We start from the raw sequence: 27,469 nt of genomic DNA, 5'->3' as shown, positions 1-27,469 counted from the left end.
TCCAGCAGAAATTGGATTCTCCCCCACCTCCCGCCCCATCAGGTATACTGAGGAGGGGAATCCTACGTAAGGCATAAATTGTATTACTGCTTTCGAGAACCAAAATTCTGTGATTTCATTAAATTTCATTCGCAGCTTCAGGAAACACCAGTGATCTATTTTCTCAGGTGTGTGTGCCTAAGAGAGCAAATTTTCAGTTTAATTTTTCAGTTAACAAAAATTTATTTTCTCCCCCTTACACCATGCTGCACCCCCCCCATTAGGAACAAAAGAACAAAACCCAAAACTTTAGTAATAAGTATGTATGTAAAGTCAGACAAAAACAAATCCCTCCGTTAGCCAGATCATTTCTTATCTTGAATACATCACTTTTTGTCAGGTGTAGCATTCTTCACTATTAGTCCTTTGCAATAGTGATTTGTCATTGTTTTTGTCACTTAAGTCTTTCAAAGTTGTTTATCTTTACAGTGTCGCTGTTATTATAGAAGCAGTTCTCCTAGTTCTGCTCACTTAACTCCATGTCAGTTCATACATATTCCTAGGTCCCTGAAACTATCCCTAGGATAATTTCTTAGAGCACAATAATAATCCATTATATTAATATATCTTAATTTTTTTAGTCATTCCCTAATTGATGAGAAGTCTTTTAGCTTCCAGTTTCTTGCTACAGCTCCAGGAATTTTCCAGAATAGCAGTACATTTTTCAGAACAGCAATAAAAGAAATGAGATAAAAGAAATGATAGAGATTAGAGCTTTCAAGGAAGAAATCAGTCAATGTAGCAAGAAGGTAGATTAATTTAAAACAAGGACAGACACTATCCAAAACAGTTGATTCTCTGAGGGGAAAAAGAATTGACAGAATAGAAATATAAAAATACAGAGGCAGAAGAAAAATTAATTGAACAAAATTAGTGTGATTCTGGAGGGATGGCCTGTGGCAGTATGGCTATAGGCTGTGTAGAGAGCACCAAGAGGGAGGTCTTTAGAGAGAATCCGTATGGTATAGGGGTTAGAGTTTTGGATCTTGATTGCTGACACCTAGGTTTAAATCCCCTCTCTGATATTTACTAGCTATATCATTATGGACAAAGCAGTAAATTTTTCAGAACCTTGTTTTTCTCATCTGTATAACAGGGATAATAATACTTGTCTTACCTACCTCACATAGCTCTTTTGAGGAAAGCACTTTGCAAACCTTAAAACATTATATAACTATGAGTTATTATTAGTAAAATGCCATATGTCTGTTGTAATGACCCTAGTTGCTTCCCTGTCCCACTAAAGGAAGAAGTCTAGGGGAAGCTCAAAAAATCCTGCTAGGGAAGGTGAGTCACCCTGACAGAATAAAATCAGTAGCAATCTCCCAGTTTTCTTACCAAGGCAGAGTTTGGATATCACCTAACTTCCAGTTCCCTAGAAGTCTTTACTCACCCCACTAGCATGACTCATGAAGTACCATTTCTCAGGTCCAAGCCCCTCACTGCCTTGCCTGGGAGGTCTGGTACTGTCTAGACTCAGATAAGAGCTCTTTAAAAAAATTAGACTTTGCTAGCTGGAGAGAGAGTGCCACATTCTTCCAAGAACCCAGCTGAGTTCCACCCGAGGGCCCAGTAGATGAGAACAGATATTTTAAATTAAAGGTACACTAGGTTACCAGTGTTTACTGCTGACAGTGTAGACACTCATGCCTAGCAAAAATACTGTACTCCATACCTACCTCCGTACCTACTTATTTTATACTTTGCACAGTACAGAGTAATTAACCTTTACTTAATTCTTGAGCACCCTCATGAAAGTCCATCCTTAATTCTGATCAGTTTTGTAATGTATATAGCCACTTATATTCATTCCAAAGTGCTTTCACATTTTAAAACTCTCATTTGAACGTTACATCAAGCAAGCACTTATTAAAAAATTACTATGTGCCAGCCACTGAGCTAGGGATAGATAAAACTAAAACAATGCCTGCCTATAAGGAGCTTAAATTCTTTTGGGAGAATCATGTATGCAACTAAATAAATACAAAGTAGATTCATAGAGTCACAGGATTTTATTTGGAAGGGACTTCAGTAGCCATTTAGTACAACCCATACCCAAAAGGAATCTCTCAGTATAGCATAGCCATGAAGCAGTCATTCAGCGTTTACTCAAAAACTTCTTTTAAGGAGGAACCCACCATCTCCTGTGATGTAATCTATTCCACATTTCTTGTTAGGAAGTTTTTCCTGACATCAGGCCTAAATCTGTCTCTTTGCAATTTTTACCCACTGCTACTGGATCCATCTTCTTGGGCCAGAGAGAACAAGTTTGATAATCCACCCCCACCACCCCCATGACTTCAAATAGGTAAAGGCAGTAGTCATGGTGTTCTCATATGACACGGACTGAAAGCCCTTGTTTCCCTCATCATCAATATATTGTCCTTAAGCTGTGGCTAACTATCTTTGGACGTTATCGTTACCATTATTACAGATTGGGAAACTTAAGACCCAAGAGAAGTAACTACTTTCCCATGGTCACATAGCAAATAATAACACACCAGGACTGGAACCCTGTTTTCTTGAGTTCTAGTCCAGTGTACATTTCACTTTGCCAGGCTGCTTCTGAATTCTAATTTTTTTGCTAAGGCTACCTGAAATTGTGGAATTTTAGGACTAATTTTAAAGTATTTTTAAAAGATTATGTCATAACCTTAAAATAGTAAAAATCATCAGTGTCAGTTCTTATAATGGCTCCCAACCTCATTGTAACATATAATAATCCTTTGTTCCTCTCATCAGTTATGTTAAGTGGCCTAAGAGGTTGTGATGTTGGATTTCTGTGTCTAAATAATGAAAAATCCGCCGTTAAGCTTTTTTTAGTGCTCTTCGTTTTTCTGTGATAACAGTAAATGATAAAGATTAATGGGATTCTTCCTAAATGATTTTAGTTGTCCTGTTCTGTCTTTTCTCTCTACTCATGAAAGAACAAAAGATGTTTTGAAAGCTACCATTTGTGACTACTCATTAGCATTTTTTGCATTACATCATTGAAGATAACTGCTCAAATGCAGTTGAAGGAAATTTTAAGGGTTGGAATAAGGGAAGTCCGAGTCAGCCAGGTCATTGTGGCATTTCCTTCTCTATTCTGGAAATGCAAAGCCGCCAGCTGTTAAGTGAGCTAACAACATAGTGATTCAGAAGGTCTTTGGTTAGTTCCGGTCCTCCTTCCTGTTGAGCAAAACACATGAACTTCTTCCCATTTCTCATCTGCCCCTCCCCCTTGCCTGACCATCCTGCTTTAAGAAAATAGCACAGAGGGCCATTTTCAGCCTAGTATGCAGCAGGTGGTCCTGTTTACTTGCTAGTGACCTCTTGCATTGATTCCCATTTCTTTGACTTACTGCTTCCTATGAGTTTCTCCTGCTTTTAACGTTCTTTCTTTTTTATCCCCTTCTTTGTCTCCATAAATATATAACTATGAAGATAAAAGATGGGTCAAAAAGAGATGCAACGGAGAAAAACATTCCCTTATGAATACATCACTGCTGATTTTGGAGAGTTTTTTTTGGGAGGGCGGGGCAGGGAATCCAGACCAAAAAGTTCATTAGTAGGGAGAGCTCCCACTATGGAAACTTGGAAACTACAGTAATGCAGATTGGAAATCATCTGTAATTTAAGGAAGAGTACAAAGAGAGTTGCCTAGGACACTCTTTAAGAGATTAAGTAATTTGCTTGTGGTAACATACCAGTAGTATGTGCTGGGCAGGACTTAATCCCAAAGTCTTCATGATTCTAAGACCAGCTCTATCCATTGCACCACACTACCTCTCCCCACCAATAGGGTGACAGAATATAATTTGCTATTTCTGACTTTGGCTCTATCCTCATTTACTTTTCCTCAGTAAGCAGTTTTTGTATATACTTAATAGACTGCAGAGGATACAAAAACAGACCATTCTACCATTTCCTGCCTTTAGAATTCAGACTAACTAAAGAAAGAAATAGTCATTTCATATTTTTCTAGCACCCAGATTTCCAGCTATTTTAATCACCTAAAACTCAACCATGAGCCTGAAGTGAATGGGTGGGTGGGGAAGCACGTCTCAAAGCTGTGGGAGAGATGTGGAAGCAAAGTCAGGCCAAGATGAATGAAAATGATTTAAGTTCTGGGGATAGAATACAAAAGTATATAAAGGGAGTGGGAATCAGGGAAGTAGTTACGGAGACTGTTTGCTTAGTTTTTATTGCTTGCAAAGTTATTGATTTTCATCAGTTTGGTTATTCATGTTTTGCCCAGCATTAGATTACAGCAGATTAAGCCAAAATGTATGTGTTAGCTTTTTTGTATTTCATTTGATTTTCATATAACCCTGTGAGGCAGTAGCTGTTATTATCTCCATTTTACAAATGATGAAATAGCTGAGACACATTTAAGTGATTTGCCCAGGGTCACACAGCCTTAGTAAGTCAGTCAGTAAGCATTAAGCACCTATTATGTGCCAGGCACTTCGTTAAGCACAGAAGACAGTCCCTGTCCTCAAAGAGCTCACAATCTCATGGGGGAGATAGCAAGAGAATGTACAAAACAAGCTATGTGCAGGATAGATAGGAAATAGTTAGCAGGGAAGGCACTACAGAAGGATTAGGGGAGGCTCCCTGTAGAGGATAGGATTTTAGTTGGGACTTAAAGGAAGCCAAGGAGTTCAGTAGTTGGAGTGGAGGAGGGAGGGTCATTCCAAGCATGGAAGACAGCCAGAGAAAATGCACAAAGCTGAGAGATTGGAGTGTGCTGTTTATGGAATCGCCAGGATGCCAGTGTCACTGGATCAAAGAGTACATATTGGGGAATAAGATATAAGAAGACTGGGAAGAAGATATTTATATGTCTGAGACAAGATTTGAACCAAAGTCTTGGTGATTCCAAGTCCTGCACACCAGCGAGCTGCCTCATACAAGCAACTAAAGAATTATTACACGGGAAATTGTATAGAAAAGTAGACCCACTGAAAGTATCAGTTGACTGAGGCTCAGAGAGGAGAAGGTGACTTAACCAAAGTTATAGGGCTAATAGGCCCGAAGTGCCAAGCTTGTGCTAAGCTTATGCCAAGGAGGTGTTCCTGGGAAACATCCAGAAAGTAATGGCCACTCCAGCTCAGCCGGTGGGGAATTTGTCAAAACCTCCCAGAACCTTGCTCTAGGCTCAAGGGTTAAGCCCTGCCATTTGCTAATTATCGTGGGACCCCACCCAATTGCTTTACTTCTCTGAGCCTCATTTACCTCATCTGTAAAATGGGCTGAATAGGGTAGCAGCCAGGCCCACAGAGCTCAGGGTTTGAACCCATGCTTCTCTCTTAGAAGCATGTTTAAGCAAGGGGCCAAGTGTGGGCCACTCACTTCCCTTTCCTTGAGCCTGAATTTCTTCTGCAATTTGAAAAGATCCCTAAAGTCTATTTCAGCTCTAAATCCTATAATCCTAGCCCTGCCTGTCTCTCAGGGGTAGAATGTAACTAAAATCTTCAGGTACTTTCCACCCTCTCCACCTACTTGAGCCATGAAAAGCTAGTGGCTATGAGGTGCTTGTTGCTCTTAAGAGACCTTCTAGAACAAGGGTTCTTAACCTGGGCTTCTTAAGCTGGTGGATAGTTTTCTATGGACTTGAATCAGAAAAGAAAAAAATACATCTTTATTTTCATTATCCTCTAAGTGAAATGTAGCAGATAATTTGAAAATATTATTTGGAGAAAGGGTACATAACCTTCAACAGATTGACAAAAAGGATAAAGAAAACCCTCATCTATTCCAGCCTTTTAAAAGTGAGGAAATGGGTTTAGGAGAGGGGACGTGGTTTGCCCCAGACTGTGTTGTAAGTTAGTGGCAGGATTGGGAAATGAACCCAGACCTGACTCAGTCCAATGTTCCTTTTTTTTTTTTTTAATTAAAAAAAATTTCCCCGTGTTTTTGTCTCAGCTCTCCCCATGCCTTCTTTGACAACCACATAGCAGCAAACTAGTTCAAGCCTCTATTACCTGTTACTGTTGTGGAAGCTCTATCTAGTGTTCACTAGGACTTGATGGATTTCTTAATCCATCTCAAGTATACTGCCTGACAAATCCTCCTTAAGTACAGCTCTAATTTAGTCATCACCTTGCTGACAAAACCTTCAGTGGTTCCCTAAAGGCTATTGATTACATAGTTCATGCTTAGGTGGATTCATGATCTTAATCAATGTTGGTATTATCTCCTTCCCATAAATCCATTTAACTTTCCATAGTGCTTCTTACACTGGGTGCAGATTGCAATAATTTAGTCTGTCCCTGTGTTATCCTTGGCTCTTCCTATGTAAAATCACATCTAGAGCTGGAAGGGACCTTAGAGATCATTTAGTTCAACCTCCTTATTTTAAAAATGAGGAAACTAGGGCTCAGGAACATCATACAGTCATCATTGGAGGTGGAATTTGAGCCCAAGTCCTTTTATTCCAGAGTCACTACTAGCATAGGGTTAGGATAGGGCAACTTGACTTGAAACCTCCCCCTAAGTTGACATCAGCCCATTAATGACTACTCTCTGGATCTGGTCATTAAATGAGTTTCAAATCTACCTAAATGTATAATCACCTAAAATATATAATTCAGTCCAGAGGTATCTAACTCACCCTGAGTGCTGCAAACCACATTAAATGTAATTGGGAAATGTTAAACAAAATAAATAAAAATACAGTATAGATAATTTTAAAAAAGAAAAAACCATTTGAACCAATTCTTCCTTACTCTATGTCCAGTGTTCTTTCCAGCGCACCATATTGTGGACATAATTGCTAGAAAATGCAGGAAGGAGGGGATTCAAAAAACTGGAATGACCAGTAGTAGTATATTGTAAGGTAAGTCTTGAATATTGAAATTATACCTCAGTGGCTAGCACTTGGAAGGCAAATCTCTGTGCATTAAAACTATGAAATTCAAGAGTTCCTAGTTATGTAATCTTTGCATATAAGGTTGGGGTTTTTTTTGGCACTGGAATTAGACATTTCTTTAGATTTGTATTGGTAGTTAGAATGTGACAGTGCTGTGTAGTGGATAGGGACCCACCTCAAGGCCAGGAAGATCTGGGTTATAGTCTCACGTCCAGTACACCTCAGGCAGATCAATTCTCAGTGCCCCCTAATCTATAAGATTAAAATAAGTGCAGATCTGCATTGATAGCTGGTTTCTCATCAGGAATTACATATTCCGATGAAATCGTAGGTCCAGTCCCCTCCAAAAAAAATTCTGGTTGAACTCAAACATGTTTAAGGATTCTTACACTGAGTAGAAAATTGTACTAGATGACTTCTAAAGGTCCTTTCCAACTCTTGAGATTTTATGATTCTCTGGAGAGAAATTCTGACTGTTGTAGAGCCTTTTTTTAGAGTGATACTGTTTATTCTTTGTTTAGGAAAACATTCTACTAAATAAAGATTCCAGAGAGTATTTAAGTCTTCCAAGCTTCCAAAAGAAAGGAAAATACCAAAAAGGGATTTAGGGTTGAAGGGAAACTGAACATGAGATTTCTTAGTATATTGAAATTGGAAAGTAAGAGTCTCAGACTTCATGACCAACAGCTAAGAAAACTTAATGAAATTACTTCCCCTTGGTCACAGAGCAAGTCAGTGATGAGTTGAAATTAAAACCCAGGTTTCTACCTTATTACCCCAGTGCTCTGTCAGTTATATCATTACACTTTTTGTTGGAGTGAGACTTACTTAAATGTACATTTACAGCATTAATATGTAAATAGGCTCAAACAAATTTTTACAGTATGGGATTGTGGTTTTAAATTTACGGATTCTGAAACTCTGGATATTTTTGGTTTTGTTTTTAAATGCACCAGAGGGAATTGGGAAGAATTCTTGACCTTAAAGGCAATGATGTTTCTGAAGGGAGAGCCTTGAAAGAACCAGATGGAAAGATTTTAAAGAATTTAGAAGAGTTTCAAAAGATGTAATAGAGCAGAAAAGGAAGAAAGATAAAACTATTACTTCTTTATGCTTATGAGGACAAATAAGATTTTACTGTAAGAGCAAAGGAAACTGAACTTAAGAAAGATTGCATGGTATTTTAAAAAAAAGTTAAGGATGTGTTTTTGGTGAAAGAAATAACTGAAAATACGTTTTTGCCTCATTTTAAGCTAAGGCAGTGTTTCTCTACTAGCCTATTTCTAGTTCCTATGCAATGTTATTTGCTCTTACTTATAGCTTGGTGCATGTGTGCCAAAGGTGGCAAAATCACAAATTAAAGTTTGTGTTTGAAATCTTCCTAACTACACTCCAGCCCCCTTTCTTCCTTCTGCCTTTTCCTCTCCACCATGAACACACATTTATCCCTTGTCCCATTCTTGTTCTCAGCTGGTTGTCAATCCCTGCTGAGGTATACACACTGATAATTAAGGAGCCAACTGACAGAAATTTAAGGGATTATCAACTCCTTCCCTGCTGCATTTTCAGGGAGAGAATCTTTGATGCCATAATAACTTCATGACCCCAGGGGTCACTCCACAGCGAAAAGACAGGCAGTGACATGTATGTTTCTGGGGTGGTGGACTAGACCTGGCCTTACTTCTTATTACTGACAATTTGTTATACTGCCAGAAGCCCAAGACTCAGGAAACTTTCTCTGGGTTTCTCAGGGACTGAAATGAGTTGCTGCTATCATGATACTCCATTCTTCCCCTCTCAATCTTAAATTAAAAAAAAAAAACCCTAGTATGCCGCCTCTGAAAAGTTGTTGATTCCTTTAGCAAATACTCTTCCCTTGTGAATTTAAACATGCTGTGATTTCATTGTCTCAAGACACTTTTCATACTGCAGATTTTGCGTAAGTAGGATGAGTTACTCACTGAAATAATCTTAGATCTAGAGCTTCAAAGGATCTCAGAAGCCTTGTAATCCAACTCCCTTTTGTCAGACATGAGTAAATGGAGGCCCAGTGAAGTTAAGCAAACTGCCCAAAGTCACACATGTGACAAGATTTGAACCTGTTGCTCTAATTCCAAAGCATTAGACCAGGCAATGTGAAAAATAACTTGGTTTGTTACATTCGCAAGCTGCTGCTAGAGTTAGGAAATCTTCAAGATCAATGTGCAGTTTTACTTATTTTGGGGGGCAGTTGGAATAGTGTGGTAATGTCATTCAGTCAATAGGCATTAAGCACTTACCATGTTTTCAGGAACTGTACTTAAATTATAGGGAGACAAAGGTAAAAAAAACCCTGCTCTCAAACAGCTTTGGTTCCAATGGGAGAGTCATTGGCAGTTTGTTTTCTAATAAGATACTTAATATTATTTTTTGTGACAGCCTTGGGACATGTTATTTTATTCACAACATAGAACAGAGATTTAGTTATACACTTGTAAAGCCAGGGGCTTTAAGGTTTCAGAAAGAAGAATCTCCCTGAATTCTGGCAATGTTTTCTTTCTGCAGGTGCCAATCCCGCTGTCCCTGTTGACCCATGGAGGGCATCTGCTGGATCCTCTACTCAGTCACTTCCAAAGAACACAGATCCGTGGGTACCTTCACAGTCAGCAAGTGGAGTAGCAAAATCTACCACAGATCCTTGGGGACCAACATCTACTAACAAAACTATTTCCACTTCTGGTAAGACTTTATGCTTATATTTGGCTGTTTTACCGCACAGCTGCCAAATTGAAATGTTAAGGAGATAATTTAATGATAATTTTAAATTTGAGTTATTCCTTGAAGTCTAAACACAGTTGGTTTCCTAAATTTGTCTCACCTGCTTGTTGTTTATACATTGAATGGCATATAACATAGAACAGCAGAGTTTCATGTCTGTCTTTCACAGCCTGCCACATTTTGGCACTCATTTATAGTGATCTCACCACCCTTTATGTTTATAAAACACCTTCTTTCCCAGAAGCTCAGTATGTTTCATAAATATTCTCATTAATTTTTTCAACATCTAAGTGAAGAAAAGAATGGGTATGTTTTGATAACTCTACCCAAGGCGGGGCCCATAGGCAAATTGTAAGGTTGTTTGTCTTTCACTTCTCCCAGGGATCCATTGCCTTCGTGCTTCCTTTTGACTGCCCACGGAATCATTACTTCCTTCCTGATCTGCCTGTTCTTCTTTACTCAGTAGTGTTTCATGCCCCTCATCTTTCTTTTACTGTCTCTTTCCTTTTTCTTCCTCCAAATCACTCTCCCTGATACCCAAATGCTTTACTTGTAGGAGTTGCTGGCAGGGCCATATTTGGGGGCAGGCTTTTCCAATTCTATTAAAGCACACCATGCAAGTGGTTGCTTACTCTGCTTATAGGCAAGATCAGCCCTGACCTAACTGTAGAGAACAGTCTTAGAGAAAGGCAAACTGAGACATAGAAAAGTAAAGTGACTTTGCTCCATTATTGTACATTTAGTTATCAGTTTCTTTTCTTTAATATAGGATCTTTTGATCTCTTCAATAACTTGAATGGTACACTTAAAGATGACTTTTCTGAATTTGACAACCTCCGAACTTCTAAAAAGACAGGTATGTGACAGTGATGGACAGGGGGTTAGTTTTTTTTTTGTCTTTCTCCCCCAGTAATATATTCAATAACTAATTTCATTTATGCTTATAGAAATAAAATTCAGGGCTCAGAAGAAAGTATTTCATACTTTTTAACTTTGTATGCTTCACATTTTTGTCTTGAGAGTATAAGGTGTCTAACTCTAGGAAGTCACATATGCAGTGTATCAAAAGTTTATGGAGTATGGCATTTGCTATCATGCTTTTGATAGCTTTGTAACAAGTCACAATTACACTATTTCCATCTGCTTTTTATTTCTCTATTTTTTGATGCTTTTATAGATTCTTCCTCTAATTTCCAAATGACATTTCATTGAATCAGAAAAGAGTCCCTGCATTGTCTGCCTCAGAAATTACTCCTTTTTCTTCTCCAGCGTGTTTTCACCATGACAAATGTGCCAATGATGTCCTTAGATTCTTGCTTAGTCCATATATCTGAGAAGACTTTTTTTTTGAGAAGCTGCATGGTGTGGTAGAAAGAGTATTAGGTCTAATATTAGGAAAGACCTGGGTTTTACTCCTAGTTCTAACACTCTTCTAGCAAGTGGCAAGCCATTTAACTACTAAGTTTATTCTTCATACTTTGTAGTAATGCTTATACTATAAGCATTTTTTGCTGAACTTTTGTAAGGAAAGCCCATTCCACACCTTTGAAGTGCTACATAAATGTTACTACTTACTATTCTTACCTATTCAAACAAAACTGCCAATTTTAGATTCCAAAAAATACCTTTTTTCCATCCCAAGTCACTCAGCCTTCTGCTTAGCAAGAATTGCCTGGCTTACATTTGGTATTTTCAGGAGGTGTGAGCTCTCCCATCCTTCCTAAGACCAAATCACAGATCATACCTACCCCAGGCCCTGAACCCACTTTGCATAATAGTGCCATTTTCTCTCATTTCTTATGGTACCCCCGGAGAGATGCCTCTATTGTCCTCTTTAGGCAAATGAAATCCATAAAAATTAAGAGTGATTAATAGGCCTCCCAATAAAACCCATAACCAAAATCAAAAAAGGACAGGGCAGATTTACTGACTGATCTGTCTGCTACCTGTACTGGCCCTCATTTCTTTCCTCTTCCCCTTTCCCCATTTATGATTGCAGTAACCCAAACCCACCTGGAAAGTGTGGATGTCATGCTCTCCCTTGTGCCCAGCAATGGACCCTCTCTTCTAGTACTGCAGAAGCTCCTTGCTCACATGTACCAGGGCCTTGTTAACCACCCAAAATCATTGAGACCCGAGCAAGCCTTCCTCCAGAGCTGTTCCCTTTAACTCAAAATTGCTGGCTGCTACCAAGACCTTCTACAACACCTACAAGGCCACTTTGGCAAATAATGGCTCAGGTAGAAATCCTAACTGTTCCCCTTCTTCCCCAGCTTCTGAGAAGACTAACACTTGGGCTCAAATAAAATTTTCCAAAAATTAATTAACCTGCTGTGGTTTCCTTGACTTTTTTCTGCCCATGGATAGGATATATTCCTGCCATCTTTGACCTTGTACTGTCCAAGGATCATACTAGCCCAGCAAACAACTTTCACCCAGCCACTTCCTAACATGACATGTCACTGCAGTACCTTCTTTTGTCGACCCAAGACTATCACTTCCCACAAAGAGAGGACAGCAGCCATCACTGCCAATTCTAAGGTTGGGCAAAGGAGGAAGATCCAAGGACGTGTGTGATACAGTAGTTATGTCTGTAGTGGAAGATAAGTGTGAAAAAAAGAGGAAGGGAAAGGAGGAAGAGAGAATAGAACAAAGTTGAGAAAGGAAGAATGAAGACTTTAGTAAGCACACAGATACTTAATAGAAACTTGAAAAGCCCAAAGGTTTCTTATAAAGATAGTCTTATATAATTAGTATCCTACCTCAGAAAAGAAGCTGGTATAGCCTTTATTAGAAATATCAATCTTTTTTGGCAGGAACAGGCTACTTAGGACAGTTGCCATTTCGTGGCATCTGAGGCACCATGGTGTTGTAACAATCTTTAACACTTCCCACCTTGTGTTCCTTCTTTCCTATTTTTCTGTGTATGTCTGTCTGCCTCTATCCTTTCATGCCCATCTCCTCTACTTCTGCATTTTCTTTATGTGTTCCATTCTTCCCCAATCCCCCTTACCCTCCTCCCCCAGCAGAACATCTGAGCCCTGGTATAAGGAATAGTAAAAGGCAGGTAATCAAACATCTAATAGTTTAAGAGCTACAACTTAGGTGATTATGAAACAGCCTCATGAAGATTTTGTAAACTAGGGTTTATGCAGTAAGGATAAATTAGGTCATTTATATGGAAGTTCTCTTCGGAGGGTGGGAGGATATATTAAAGATATTTTCAAGTGTTTTTTAATAGGCTAATTTCAAACTAAATAAAAGTTCTGTGCCTTATGTAAAATTTAAATGTGAAGTAATGAATAACTGGTTTTGAAGTCTCGTAGTACATTTTATAATTTTAAAATATTTTTGCACGAGAATCATTTGTCTTCACACTTTATGAAGGTTTTGTAAGTGATATTGGCTATGTTTTAAAGATATATATCTCCTAAGCATTTCAGTTTTTCTCTTTTTTAGCTGAATCCATTTCTTCTCTACCATCCCAAAACAATGGTACATCAAGTCCGGATCTCTTTGATTCTCAGCCTGTGAATTTGGCCTCAAGCAAACATAGTGGAGCTCGGAAAACACCCGAGTCCTTCTTGGGCCCCAACGCAGCCTTAGTGAATCTGGACTCTCTAATAACCAAGCCATCACAACCTGTTCCTTCATTAAATCCATTCTTAGCTCCAGGTATGTATGTCTCAGCCCTTAATTGCAAATATGTCAGTATATAATTGGTTTTGAATCCAGCATTTCAAATATATTTCCTTTTTTCCTGAGAGACTGTCTCCTTACCCACTTTGCTTCTGAAAAGTGGATAGCATGCCAACTCAGTGTTCCCTTGTTATCAGTTGCTCAAGAGTAAACAAAGTCTTAATTTTAGTAGGTGGGAAACCTTTTTTCTGTTAGTGACCATGATCCATGAACTATGGAATCAAATGCTGAATAGTGTTTTTTAGGCTTAATGTACTTTGTGTTTTAAGAGAAATTTTTTTAAAACCTCAAGATTTGTTTTAAATAGACAAATATTGCTACAGTTTCTTATAAGGTGTTTTGATTCCTACCTGAAGTGCAGAAACATAGACATTGTTCAAATCTTTTCATCCTTTTTAAAAAAAGGCTCAGTGTTCTCTGATGCAGTGGAACAAGTACTGGATGGGGAATCAGGGGATATGAGTTTGAATCTCAGTTCTCCTAACATGGGGTGAGTCATTTCACCTCTCGGAGCCTCAGTTTTCACCTCTTAAAAATTGAGGAGCTTGAGTTAGATAATCTCTGAGGTGCTTTCCAGTTCACAGTCCTGTGATCTAAAAGGTGCATCTCCTTTTTTCTCCATTGAAAAAGTTATACCTTAATGGAGCCACATCCCCATCTGGAGGCCTTTTGGTATATAACTGTTAAAGATGGTCTTATCACTCTGGACATACATAGTTACCTGTACTTGAGGCCACATGAAATGTAGACCATGGTTCCCCATTCTTGGTTTATGGCCATGAAGTTTTGAATCTCTTCTTCAAACACATTATAATCTCAGTTGTCTAGCAGCCATGCATTACTGGATTTGTTCTCCTGATTCTTGGAGAAATGAAAATTTCTCCAGTTAAAATGAAGCAGATCCACCTATAAAGGATTCTAGAAGAAATCCTAACCTAATAATGCTAAATGCATGAAGATGTATCAGCAGGATAAGGCATCAAAGCTGAGCTCTTAATCTTTTTTTAAAATAATATTTTGCATTTTCCTCCAATTACATGTAAAAATTTTAAAAATTCATTTTTTAAAATTTTGAGTTCCAGATTCTCTCCCTCCTTTTCCTCCTGCCTTTCTGACACGATAAGAAATTTGATATAGGTTATATGTGTGCAGTTGTGCAAAACACATTTCCACATTAGTCATGTTGTGAAAGAAAACAGACAAAAAAAAACCATGAAAAAAATAAAGTGAAAAATGGTGTGCTTCGATCTGCATTCAGACTTGATAGGTTCTTTTTCCAGGTTTCTTTTTCATGAGTTCCTTGGAATTGTCTTGGATCATTGTATGGCTGAGAATAAGCTGAGCTTTTATGAACTAAAGGGCAAGGTTCAAGAGAAATCTGACCCTTCTGTTCCTCCTTGTTGTAGCGATGATATGTGATTTGTCCTTCTTGCAAACATCTATTGAAATTTTCACAGTTAATTTCTCTGAGTTTTGAAATACATAATTTAAGTTTGGTCTCCACTTATCTAGTGACAATCCAAAGCTCAAATTTGTATCTTTTTCTCCATTTTTGAAAATTCTTTGGGAAATGACTAAATGAGTTGTTAGTTTAGTAACAACTTTAATAGACAGTATTGAGCTACAGGAATTCAGTTCAAAAAACATGTCTGTTAATGTGCAAAGCAATTCCCTAGGAGTTGGGGTAGGAAGGTGGCATAGAAGACCTCAGACTTGACTGTTTGGATGCAGGAGAGGAATGAATCAGGGATGACTTTAAAGTTATGAACCCAGATTACTGGTAGTGCCCTAATTTGTGAACCAAAGAAAGACCTTGTGCCAGCATAGGCAAGTTAGGAGAAGGGATATATTCATAAATCAGATGATGAATTCTAATTTAGACAGGTTGAGGGCTGATGAGGGAGGGAGGAAATAAACATTTATGTAGAACCTACTGTGTGCCAGGCACAATACTGAGGGTTTTACAACCCTGCAAGGTAGGTACTATTAATTAGCCCCATTTTCACTTGAGGAAACTGAGGCAAACAAAGTTTAAGTTACTTGCGTAGGATTACATAGCTAGTTAAGTATCTGAGGCTGGATTTGAATTCCATTCTTCCTGACTCCAGACCCAGTATACTATCCACTCTGCTACCTAGCTGCCTAAATGCAGCTGGCTTTGTGAAACTGGCACTTAGGAAAAAATATAGGGCTAGATATATACATTTGAGATGGAATGATCTGCAGAGAAATGAAAACTGAATCCGCAAGAATTGATGAGTTTCCAAAGGGAAAAAATATAGAGAGAAGATAAAAAAGGCACAGGGACACCGCCTCATGGGAGCAGGGTGATGGAGGGATAAGCCAGCAAAGGAGACTAAAAGTAGTCAGAGAGGTAGGAGAAGAAGAACCAGGAAAAAACAGTGTCACAGAAACCAAGGAATGGAGGGGATATTAAAGAATGTCAAACGCTGTCACAAGAACAAGGAAAATGAAGGCTGGAAAGGTCATTGATTTATCAGTAAGAGCTCATCAACAACAGGCACATGAATGTAATGGAATAATACTGTAAGAAATGATGAATATGTAGAATTTATTTGTTCTTAGTTTTCAACATTCACTTCCCTAAGATTTTGAGTTCCATATTTTCTCCCCATCTCTCCCCTTCCCCTACCCCAAGATGGAGTGTAATTTGATATAGGCTCGACATATATATTCATATTGAACCTATTTTCACATTAGCCATGTTGTAGACAAGAATTAGAACCAATGGGAGAAACTGTGAAAAATAAGAAACAAAAAAGAAAAAAAGAGAGCAAATAATATGTTTCAGTCTGCATTCAGACTCCATAATTCTTTTTTTTAAATTTATTTAATGTATTTATGTTTTCAGCATTGATTTTCACAAAAGTTTGAATTACAATTTTTTCCCCAATTTCTACCCTTCCCCCATTCCAAGATGGCGTATATTCTGGTTGCCCCATTCCCCAGTCAGCCCTCCCATCAGTCACCCCACTCCCCTCCCATCCCCCTTTCCCTTCTTCTCTTGTAGGGCAAGATAAATATCTATGCCCCATTGCCTGTGTATCTTATTTCCTAGTTGCATGCAAAAATTTTTTGTTGTTATTGTTGTTTTTGAACGTCTGTTTTTAAAACTTTGAGTTCCAAATTCTCTCCCCTCTTCCCTCCCCACCCACCCTCCCTAAGAAGACAAGCAATTCAGCATAGGCCACATGCGTATCATTATGTACACAATACTCAAGTTGTGAAAAATTAACTATGGTTTGCTCCTTCCTAACCTATCCCCCTTTATTGAATTTTCTCCCTTGACCCTGTCCCTTTTCAAAAGTTTGTTTTTGATTACCTCCTCCCCCCGTCTGCCGTCCCTTCTGTCATCCCCCCTTTTTCATCTTCTTCCTCCTTCTTTTCTGTGGGGTAAGATACCCAATTGAGTGTGTATGGTATTCCCTCCTCTGGTCAAATCCAATGAGAGCAAGATTTACTCATTCCCCCTCACCTGCCCCCTCTTCCCTTCCTACAGAACCACTTTTTCTTGCCACTTTTATGCGAGATAATTTACCCCATTCTATCTCTCCCTTTCTCCCTCTCTCAATATATTCCTCTCTTATCCCTTAAATTGATTTTATTTTTTAGATGTCATCCCTTCATATCCAACTCACCCTGTGCCCTTTGTGTGTGTGTGTGTGTGTGTGTGTGTATACCTACATGTATACATACATAGACACACATATGTATATATATGTATACACATATATATATGCATATTCCTTTCAGCTGCTATGATATTGAGGTCTCATGAATCATACACATCATCTTTCTATGTAGGAATGGAAACAAAACAGTTCAACTTTAGTAAGGCCCTTACGATTTCTCTTTCTTGTTTACCTTTTCATGCTTCTCTTGATTCTTGTGTTTGAAAGTCAAATTTTCTATTCAGCTCTGGTCTTTTCACTGAGAAAGCTTGAAAGTCTTCTATTTTATTGAAAGTCCATATTTTGCCTTGGAGCATAATACTCAGTTTTGCTGGGTAGGTGATTCTTGGTTTTAATCCTAGCTCCATTGACCTCTGGAATATCATATTCCAAGCCCTTCGATCCCTTAATGTGGAAGCTGCCAGATCCTGTGTTATTCTGATTGTGTTTCCAGAATGCTCAAATTGTTTCTTTCTGGCTGCTTGCAGTATTTTCTCCTTGACCTGGGAGCTCTGGAATTTGGTGACAATGTTCCTAGGAGTTTTCTTTTTGGCATCTATTTAAGGAGGTGATCTGTGGATTCTTTCAATTTCTATTTTACCCTCTGGCTCTAGAATATCAGGGCAATTCTCCTTGATAATTTCTTGAAAGATGATATCTAGGCTCTATTTTTGATCATGGCTTTCAGGTAGTTCAATAATTTTTAAATTATCTCTCCTGGATCTATTTTCCAGGTCAGTGGTTTTTCCAGTGAGATATTTCACATTGTCTTCCGTTTTTTCATTCCTTTGGTTCTGTTTTATAATATCTTGATTTGTCATAAAGTCACTAGCTTCCACTTGCTCCAATCTCATTTTTAAGGTAGTATTTTCTTCGGTGGTCTTTTGGACCTACTTTTCCATTTGGCTAATTCTGCCTTTCAAGGCATTCTTCTCCCCATTGGCTTTTTGGAGCTCTTTTTGCCACTTGAGTTAGTCTATTTTTTAAAGTGTTGTTTTCTTCAATATTTTTTTCAGTATTTTTTTGGGTGTCCTTTAGCAAGTCATTGACTTGTTTTTCATGGTTTTCTTGCATCCTTCTCATTTCTTGTCTCAATTTTTCCTCTACTTCTCTAACTTGCTTTTCCAACTCCTTTTTGAGCTCTTCCATGGCCTGAGACCAGTTCATGTTTTTCTTGGAGGCTTTTGGTGTAGGCTCTTGCACTTTGTTGACTTCTTCAGGCCATATGTTTTGGTCTTCTTTGTCACCAAAGAAAGATTCCAAAGTCTGAGACTGAATCTGGGTGCGTTTTCACTGCCTGGCCATGTTCCCAGCCAACTTACTTGACCCTTGAGTTTTTCGTCGGCGTATGACTGCTTGTAGAGCAAAGAGTACTTTGTTCCAAGCTTGAGGGGATGTGCTGTTGATTTCAGAGCTATTTCTATATAGCCAGCTCTGCCACACCAGCACTCTTCCTTCCTCAAGAACCACCAACCTGGACCTGATGCAAATCTTCAGCCACTTAATTCCTCCCACCACGTGGGCCTGGGGCCGGAAGCAACTGCAGCTGTAGTTCTGTAGTGGCACCTCCCCCACTGCCCCTGGGGCAGTGGCCTAACTGCGAACTCTGTCCCCTGCAGCTTTTCCCACTAACCTTCTCTGTTGTCTTTGGTGTTTGTGGGTTGAGAAGTCTGGTAACTGCCACAGCTCACTGATTCAGGGTGCTAGGGCCTGTTTTGCCCAGCTCCTGGTCTGGTTGGTCCTGCTACCTCCCACGCTGAGCTCTGCTCCCCTCCACTCCATGCGCCATAGACCTCATCCAGCGACCATCCAGGCTGTTGTGGGCTGGATCCCTGCTTCCCTCTGCTATTTTGTGGGTTCTGCAGTTCTAGAATTTGTTCAGAGCCATTTTTTATAGGTTTTTGGAGGGATGTGGTGGGGAGCTCACGCAAGTCCCTGCTTTCCAGCCACCATCTTCTAGACTCCATAATTCTTGTTCTGGATGTGGACAGCATTTTCTATCATGAGTCGTTTGGAGTGAATATGTAGAATTCAGAGAAGTATAGAAAGATTTAGATGAACTGAAAGTGAATTAAGTAGAACAAGGAAAACACCATATGCAGTGACTACAACAATGTAAATGTAAAGAACAAAAAAAAAATTGAATGTTTCCTAATTATAATAACTAAGCTTAACTCCAGAGAAGAATTGAGAAAATAGAGTGGAATATTACATATGCTGTCAGATATTATGGATGTGCTTAGCTGGGTTTGCTGAACTGCTTTAATAAAACATTAGAAAAAAACTTTTTTGTAAAATAAAGATTTTGCTAAAAAGAGGAAGAGAGAAACAATATATGTGGAAATTAAAGTGATGTTTTCAAAAAAAAGATGCCAGTACCACTAATATTTTGTTTTAAAGAGATCATTGACAACTTTGGAGAAAGAAGTTTTAGTAGATTGATGGAATCAGAAGAATGTAAGGAGTTGAAAAGTGAATGTGTAGTAAGAAGGCAGAAGCAGTAAGAGTAGACAGTTTTTCCAGGAGTTTGGCAGTGAAAGGAAGATGATGTGGGATGAGGGTTTGAAGGATTGTAGACTCTAGTAAAATTTTTAAAGGATGGAGGAGACTTGAACATGTTTATAGACAGGAAAAGGCAGTCAGTAGAAAGAGATCAAAGATGAGAAGAAGTATTTATCTTCTCAGCTCAGAAACATCAAGGGCTCCTGAGCCATCCTAGTAAGTCTAACCAACCACCCAAAGTATTAAATGGTGATGCTGTCCAGCTATTTAAATGTTTGGAAAATTTTCCCTTAAATTTTCCAGTCTCACTAAAATTTGGAAATTTGAATTATAAATTCTCTGTAGAGCTGAGGCAAATAGACATTTAAGTCAGTGCCTGCAAAGATGATGGTGGGTTTGGGAAAGATAGCTTGCAACAGCCAGTAGCTATATTGTAGTAATATGTAAAATTTGAGCAAATGCTTAGAAGATTTGATTTAGATTGAAAGACATCAATGAGTCAATAAGCATTTATTGAAAATACCTACTGTGTGTTAGGTTTAGAATGACTGCACTCCATAGTGTTTGTAGGTTATTTGTTGTTCGCTCTTAAAAAAAAAAAGAATTTCAGGCAAATTATCTCAGCTTTCTTCTGGCTCTTTTGAGAACCTCTGCTTGTACGTTTTTTTTTCTGTGGTTGCTTTAACACATGCAAGAAAAGAGGCAAAGCAGACAATCTGCTTTCTCAGCTTGATTGTCCACAGATGCTCCCATCTACTTTACCATTTTTTTTCCCCATTAAGGAAGACAGGGAGCTGGAGCAGTGCAGCAACTATATGCCATCATTTCCCTCTGTTCTACCCTGTAAAGGCACGGACTGCCAATACCTAGAGAAAGGACAGTATAAACTAAAACAGTTTGTTTTATTTTGTTTTTCTGTTTGTAAGCAAACGTGCTAGAATTTATTCATGTACATGAGTGCAGAGTATATAGGTAATAGGATATATGAGGTATGACTATAAAGTAGACTTTTATTTAAAAACAGCTATGCCAGATATGTTATCTATTCTTTCAAATGAGTGTTGTTCTTCAAAGCCGTCCCCTTGAAAGTCACATGCATACTTAGGCTGTCACATTCACAAATTTGGGAATGACACTTGTCAGCAATTTTTTAGGCATGTTTAGATGCAAGGTACTGCAGTAAGTGCTAGAGATGTATGAAGACAAAAGCAACCCAGTCTCTCTGCCTTTAAGGAACTGAAATTCTCCTGGAATGTGTAGCACATACATAGATAAGTAACTACAAGGAAGTTTGAGGAAGAAGAGTGTATTAACTATTGGGGGAGAAGAGGTCAGGCTTCACCAAGAAGATCTCCCCTGAGCGGAGCCTTAAAGATAAAGGACTCCAAAAGGCAGAGAAGAGAACAGCATGCACATGGGAGTTGGCCTGTGGGAATGTACAGAGGTGGAATGGTGGAACGTCAAGGAACAGTTAGAGTACAGTTAGAAAGGTAGCTTGGAGCCAGATTGTAGAAGACTTTAAAAGCCAGAAGTTTATATTTTATTCTATAGGCAGTAGAAAGATACTGAAAGTTTTCAAGCCAGAGTGGAATGGCACCCATAGTTTCAGAAGAATTTCCCTCCCTCTCTCCCTCTTTCCCTTCCCTCCTTCCTTCCTTCCTTCTTCCTGTCCATCCATCCTTCTTGAGAGTAGACATTTTTGAAAGAGCCAAAAGCCCTTCAAAGGCAATTCTTGAGATCTGGGTAGGGGAATCCTATCATGGAATCATAAAATTTGACAGGAGTTCAGCAAAAATCTGGTTCAACCCAGTGACAAAAAGTAATCCCTATTGTAACATAACTGATGAGTTATATCCAGCCTCCCAGGACAGGGAACCCATCACTTCTCAAGGCAGCCCATTCCACTTTTGGACCACTCCAGTTGTTACAATTTTCCTGACATCTACTCTAAATATTCTCCTTTATAGCTTTCACTCATTTACTTGTCTGGTTCTACTCTTTATGGGCAAACAAAAAAAGTCTGATCCCTCCTCCACATGACAGGCCTACAGACACTTAAATACAGCTGTCATCCTTCTTTCCTTCTCCCCAGTCTTCTCAGGGCTACACACGCCTAGTTCTTTCCAACAGTTTTCATGTGACAAGGACTTGAGGCCCTTCACCACCTCGGTTGCCACTAATCTGTACATAAGGATCCCTGGGGCAGTTGCAGCACCTGTATGTCATCATTCCTCCTCTGCCCTGCTCTGTAAAGGTGTGGGATCTCCTTATCTGTCTCTAGGACAAACCCCTCCATACCACCTACCTGATTTCCTTCTTTCTCATTAAGCTCATTTTCTGTCTCTTCTCTCTTTCCTTCTTCTATGTCTCCCCCAAAATATAGCTATAAAATAACAAGAGAGCATTTCTTCTGTGGCTTGTTAACTAATTTTTAAATAATTGAGAGGATTTGAAGATAATCTCCAGGGAGGACTAGAGTGATGATAAAATCCAGCTATACTCTTGTCAGATCACATCTAGAGTATTATGTTCAATTCTAGATGTTATATGTTTTAGGGAGGACATTGATAAACTAGAGAATAGCTAGAAGGCGACAGCTGAGCTGGTAAATGGTCTCTAGATTATGCCATATAAGGATCAGGTTCAAGGAACTGGAAAAGGGAAGAGTTAGAGGGGAAGGATGCCTGTTTTCATGTATTTGATATAGGACTGTCATACAGATTAGATTTGTTCCTTGAGGGCAGAACCAGGATCAACAAGTGGATAGAAGGTGAAACTAACAGAGATAGCCACAATGGAATGGACTGTCTCCAGAGGGAGTGGATTTTCTGTCATGGGAGATACTAAAGCAAAAGTTGAGGTCCCTTCCCAGCTCCAGGGTTTACGAACATCTTTTTAAGCCTTGCCAGCCTTGTTGTAGTATGTAAGGTGTTTTCTTTGAAGAATAAAACTCAATTTGGGTTAAGTCCTGGAATAAGGGCAGGGCGGCGGGGGCGGGGGGGGGCGGGTTGGCTGTTGCTGGGGGTTTTTTGGAGATTGGGTCTCCTTTTCTCAAGCTGGAAGTATAGTCACCCCTCTGGGTCAGATCCCGATGCTGATCGACATAGGAGCTTTGGCCTTCTCTGCCTCTGCTCTGGGCTGTTTGCCTCTCCTTAGTATGATGGCCCTCTGATTCCCATGTGCTCACTATATTGGTGCCAGACTTAGTTCTGCACCCAAACTCAATCAACTACCTTAGCTTAGCAGCAGGGATTACCATGTATTTTTGTGAGAGATCTTGCATCAATTTTCTCACAAGATATAGTTCTCCCTTCTCCAAGAAAGTTGTATATTTATGATTCCAGATCTCTGGATTGTTTCAAAGTTACTAATCATGGAATTTTTCCATTTTAATAGGTTCTTCCACAGCACCAACTCCGATCAATCCTTTCCAGGTGAATCAGCCTCAGCCCCTGACGTTAAACCAGATGAGAGCAAGCCCCATTATGGGAACAAGTCCTTCTTTCAGTACTATGAGCGTGGAGCCAATACCTCTGCCTTCCATGGCACCAGTAGCTGTTGGAATGGCACCAATACCATCTTTGGGCAATGTGACATCTCTGACTAGAATGGGCCAAGGGATAACCATTTCAGGATCTATGTCCCAGCCTCTTCATAGTACAGGAATTCCTCCACCTGCATCCCAGTCCACAAGTACAACCAACCCTTTCCTCTTATAACATCCCAGATGAACAGAGCTTCCTTTCCAGAACATTTTGCAGATTGAAGTCTTTGTTGGAGTAAAATGAACAAAACTCTGGACTGAATGATGTGCAAGAGATTTGAACATAAATTTGTGGTTTACAGTCATGACTTTGAGAAGAGTTGGCCTCTACTGGTTCATCTAATTCTAATCTTGGCAGATAGTCACTGACTTCAGTTCATCAGGCATCTCTTAAAATGTTCTGATGACCCAGAAGTGAGATTGATCTGTCTGTATTGGTTATCAGTACCCTCTAGGGAGAAGCCTGCCATTTCAGCTCCCTCTATACTCTTTTGCAGATATCAGAACAATGTGCTATATCCTAAAATTGTCCCCTGCATTAGTCATTTCTCTTAGTCATTGGAGATATAAGACAGAGTGCTAGTGACTGCTTTTTGCACATAACTATACAGTTCCTGACTGTTGGTTCACCCATAGTCCTTATTCTTAGGAGAATAGTTGGGCATACAGAAGACCAGATTTACACATCAAACCTTGCAACACAAAATCATGCCACTTTCTTCTCATAACTTTGGATGCGGAAAGCAGGTTTGCTCCAAAACTTCACTCGAGAGTTCTTACACTGTCAAGCATAAGATGTGATGTCTGCAGTGTTAATCTTACACACTACTATATGGGGACTCTTAGTGATCTTTCTGGGGATGGCATGCTACACTCGTGCTAAATGAGGCTTCCGCTCTGTACTTGTCCAGTGGTGACTCTTTTTGAAAGTTATTGTGTGTATTTTATTTTTATTTGATTTACCACGTGAGTTGAAAGAAAAAATACAGTGGAACAACTCTTGAATTAAATTCTTTAGGGCAAGCTTTAAAACTAATTCAGGCTTAACCTTGCTATATGCAGTTATTCTTGTATACTTTTGCACATATTTTGTTTTTAGTACGGTTTCATATTTGAGTTTCCAAAATTATCTAATAGTCCTTTTTGCTAACATTTTTATAATGTGGTTCTTATTTAACTGTCTAGTTTTGATAGAATTTTATCAGGTCTGGCTGAAATTAAAATATTGGCAGGTGTCATTTTTATGGTTTAAAATGCTGTCTTATTTATGGTTTTTAGCTCTGTTTCTGTAAGGGAATTTTAAAGGAAAGAAAAACACTAAAACACTTTGAGCAACGCAATTCATGATGAAAGAGTGAAAGCAAATTCTTGAGACTTTATAGAGAAATGATGGGAATTTGATTACACTTATTAAGATGACATTCAAAAAAAAACAGCCTCAAGTTGCCTTTTCCTTTATTCCCCTTTTTGGTAGTTTTCCAAACTGAACCAACTTTTAGCCTTTGTAGGTAGATCATGAGAGAGGCTATTTTTCTTACTATAATATCAACATCTTGAAATTTTAAAAATTCTAACATATGAATGTGAATCTAAATTTTTATCAACTAATTATTTTTTACAAAAGGCACTTTCCAGGTTAACAATTAGTTCTCTTTACAACTTGAACTGCAAGTTGAACAACACATCTTTAACTCTGCATGAGTTTGATATCCTCTATCTTAATCCTTGCTTGAGTTAAAGATGATTTAATATCATTTGTACACAAAACTGACTTTCTCCACTGTGGGCAGCCTTTTTTCCCCTAAGGATTTTATTTTTACTCACCACCTTCCAAAACTCCACAAGTTACACTCAAAGGTGCATGTTTAAGAGTTCTGAACCCAGCTAAGTCTCTTGTCAGAACATTGCTGAAGTGAACTAATGTCAGTGTTGGGAAGGGAGGCAGGGGGATGTCAGAACTATATTTGCAGCTGTGCTCTTACTGTATATATTGAAATAACCTAAAATAGCATGACACAGAAGGAAGGTACAGTAAACAACTAGGGGATTGAGCTGTGCCCTTTAGCCAAGGTTCAGAAAATAGTCCAAATTTTACTAGTCACTGATGTCAGCCCTACGGGTTGAAGCTAACTCCAGAGTCCTCAAAGTACTAAAAATTTGGTTGATCCCTCTCCCTATTAATCTTGAATGTATAAAGGCGGATTTAAGAATGATCATCTGAGATTTTACAGGAGAAAAAGAATTTCAGTATGTTATCCACAAAAAATGCATTAATGTTGCTTATGCCCTGCCCTACTATCCCCACTTCAATTTTTTTTTTTAATTTAAGTTAGGTGTTGTAGACCAGAAACAACTCACTTCTAAGAGTAGAAATTTTCTAGACCTTGGTATTGGCATATGAAGAATGCACTTTCCAGTTGAGCTGTGGCAAGAAGGTTCATCCTGTTTGTTCTTTGGGTTTGGTGATTCATAAATTAATTCCTCAGTTTAAAAAATTCTGCTAGTATATACTAAGTTTTAAGTATGTCATTACAGGTTCAGTGAATTTTTAGTCACATAATATTTATAAGAGTGTTAGGGATTTTTTTCTTTTCAAAATAACTTTCTCTTGGGATCAGGGAGAGTAAGTGATCTTTACAGCTGAGAATAGGAAACACCATCATGGAGTGGTATGAAAAAAAGGCTGTGGGTCTGGGAGAATAACTTGCATGCTCTTATTTAAATGAAACCATTCAACCAAGCCACTTTAAATACTCCCTCCCACTTTCTCTCTTGGGAAAACAAAAATCATACTTCTTAATTATTTAAGCAATTATGTCAGGCAGTGTTTGTGAGCTACTCAGAAGCCAATTTGGGGTGAAGGTAGAGGGGAAACAAGATTCTCCCTGCAAGTTCCAGGGCCCTGATTTCATTTCCAACCTGGAGCAACCTCCGGCTGTTAAGAATAGTCTGTGGAAGAGATTCAGCTCATATGCTTAGTATTTGCCAGAGATGGCAAACCTAGGCAGCATTAGCTGATATAAAATGGTCCATTGTGTTCAAGTTTTAAAGCCATTTCAGGATCTTATGCTACTCTTCTCTGATGGGCCATCATGTAAGTGAGTTCTCCCTTTTCCTCTCCTTTAACCACCTTCCCAACCCCTTTTTTATTAAAAAGAAATTTTTGTTTTGTCTCTTACCCTCTTGGACTTTAACTTTCCCAATAAGGTGCTTTGGTCAGATATATTAGGGACCCAAAAATAGCCTTACTGGTCAAATTGACCCAAGTTCAAATAGTGTTAGGAATTCTTTTATATAAAAAAAAAAAACAAAAAGCAAAAAAATATCTTGGTATGACTTTGAACCCTGAAGTGTGGTCAGTTATTTATTCGGTCAGTTTTATACTCTATAGAAACCACAGTATGTGCTGGAGGAGGCCTAAGACAAGGAGGGGGAAAGGGAAGGGGACCCTGCCGGTCGGGGGTGGGGGGCTTTGGGTGGGTGGGTTCCATCTCGTGCTGTTTACAGTCTTTCTGAGCTCACACCAAGTACAGCTCATGATATTCTCCATCTTCCCTTTTGCTGTTACTATTTCTAATGTGTACTGTATGTATTAATATTGCACAGATTGTGGAAAAATTATATGGTTTATTTTTCACAAGTGGAATCTCACAAACCTTACTTTTTACAAGTGTTACAACTGAAATATTTACCAAACTGTTTTCATAATCCTGGAGCAGGCTGCTTTTTTGAATTTGTGCTGACTATTGACACTATTTACTGTATAAATATAATTTATCATTTGTATCATAATGTTATGTATCTCTCTGTGTCTTTTTTTTTTAACCCTGAAGATGTCGGACTGACATGTTTAATGCCAGCAGAACAGTGGAAAGAAGACGGCCTGTAGCTGCACTGGTCAGAATTAAAATCGTATTGCTTACATTGCTGAGTGATGTTGCCTTTGTCATCTTCAGGTGTTGGAGCTTAGGACCTGTTTGGGAATCGTCCTTAAATCCTATTCAGTATATTAGCTCTCAAGATGACGGGCATAATCACCCCACCTCTGTCACTTACCACTGTGTGATCCTGGGCAAACCCTCGCTTCCTCATCTGCAAAACGAGGAGGGCTTCCAAGGTCTAGCCCAGCTTTAAATGGAGTCAGCCAGGTGGTACAGTGTATAGAAGGCTGCCGCTGGATTCAGGAAGACTGGAGTCAAAATCCATCCTCAGACGCGTACTAGCTGTGTGACAAGTCTGCCTGTTTTCTCAAATGTAAAGTGGGAGTGATGATAGCACCTCCCTCCCGGGGCGGTGTGAGGATCAAATGAGATAATTGTAGAGTTCTTAGGACATAGGAGGTGCTATACGAATGCTATATGAAGAAAGATTATCTTGTTG

At 38.9% G+C, this 27,469-nt stretch overlaps 1 protein-coding gene across 3 annotated transcripts in view; it reads left to right on the top strand.

The window, feature by feature from the left end:
• EPN2 (epsin 2) overlaps positions 1–27,013 on the top strand; it is a 110,867-nt gene extending 83,854 nt beyond the window's left edge. Inside the window, exons 6-9 of one of the 3 annotated variants that reach the window (XM_036741623.1) lie at positions 9,440–9,613; positions 10,422–10,508; positions 13,112–13,327; positions 22,942–27,013. In XM_036741623.1, the coding sequence (XP_036597518.1) occupies positions 9,440–9,613; positions 10,422–10,508; positions 13,112–13,327; positions 22,942–23,264 (800 nt within the window). In that variant the 3' untranslated portion in view covers positions 23,265–27,013. The remainder of the gene's footprint in view (positions 1–9,439; positions 9,614–10,421; positions 10,509–13,111; positions 13,328–22,941) is intronic. The other 2 variants (XM_036741625.1, XM_036741624.1) reach the window with 2 other exon arrangements.
• Positions 27,014–27,469: the final 456 nt, after the last annotated feature.

The sequence above is a fragment of the Trichosurus vulpecula genome, chromosome 1, assembly GCF_011100635.1.
Source record: "Trichosurus vulpecula isolate mTriVul1 chromosome 1, mTriVul1.pri, whole genome shotgun sequence".
Classification (NCBI taxonomy): Eukaryota; Metazoa; Chordata; class Mammalia; order Diprotodontia; family Phalangeridae; genus Trichosurus; species Trichosurus vulpecula.
The sequence above is the reverse complement of the archived record's forward strand: the minus strand, read 5'-3'. Positions and strand labels throughout refer to the sequence as shown.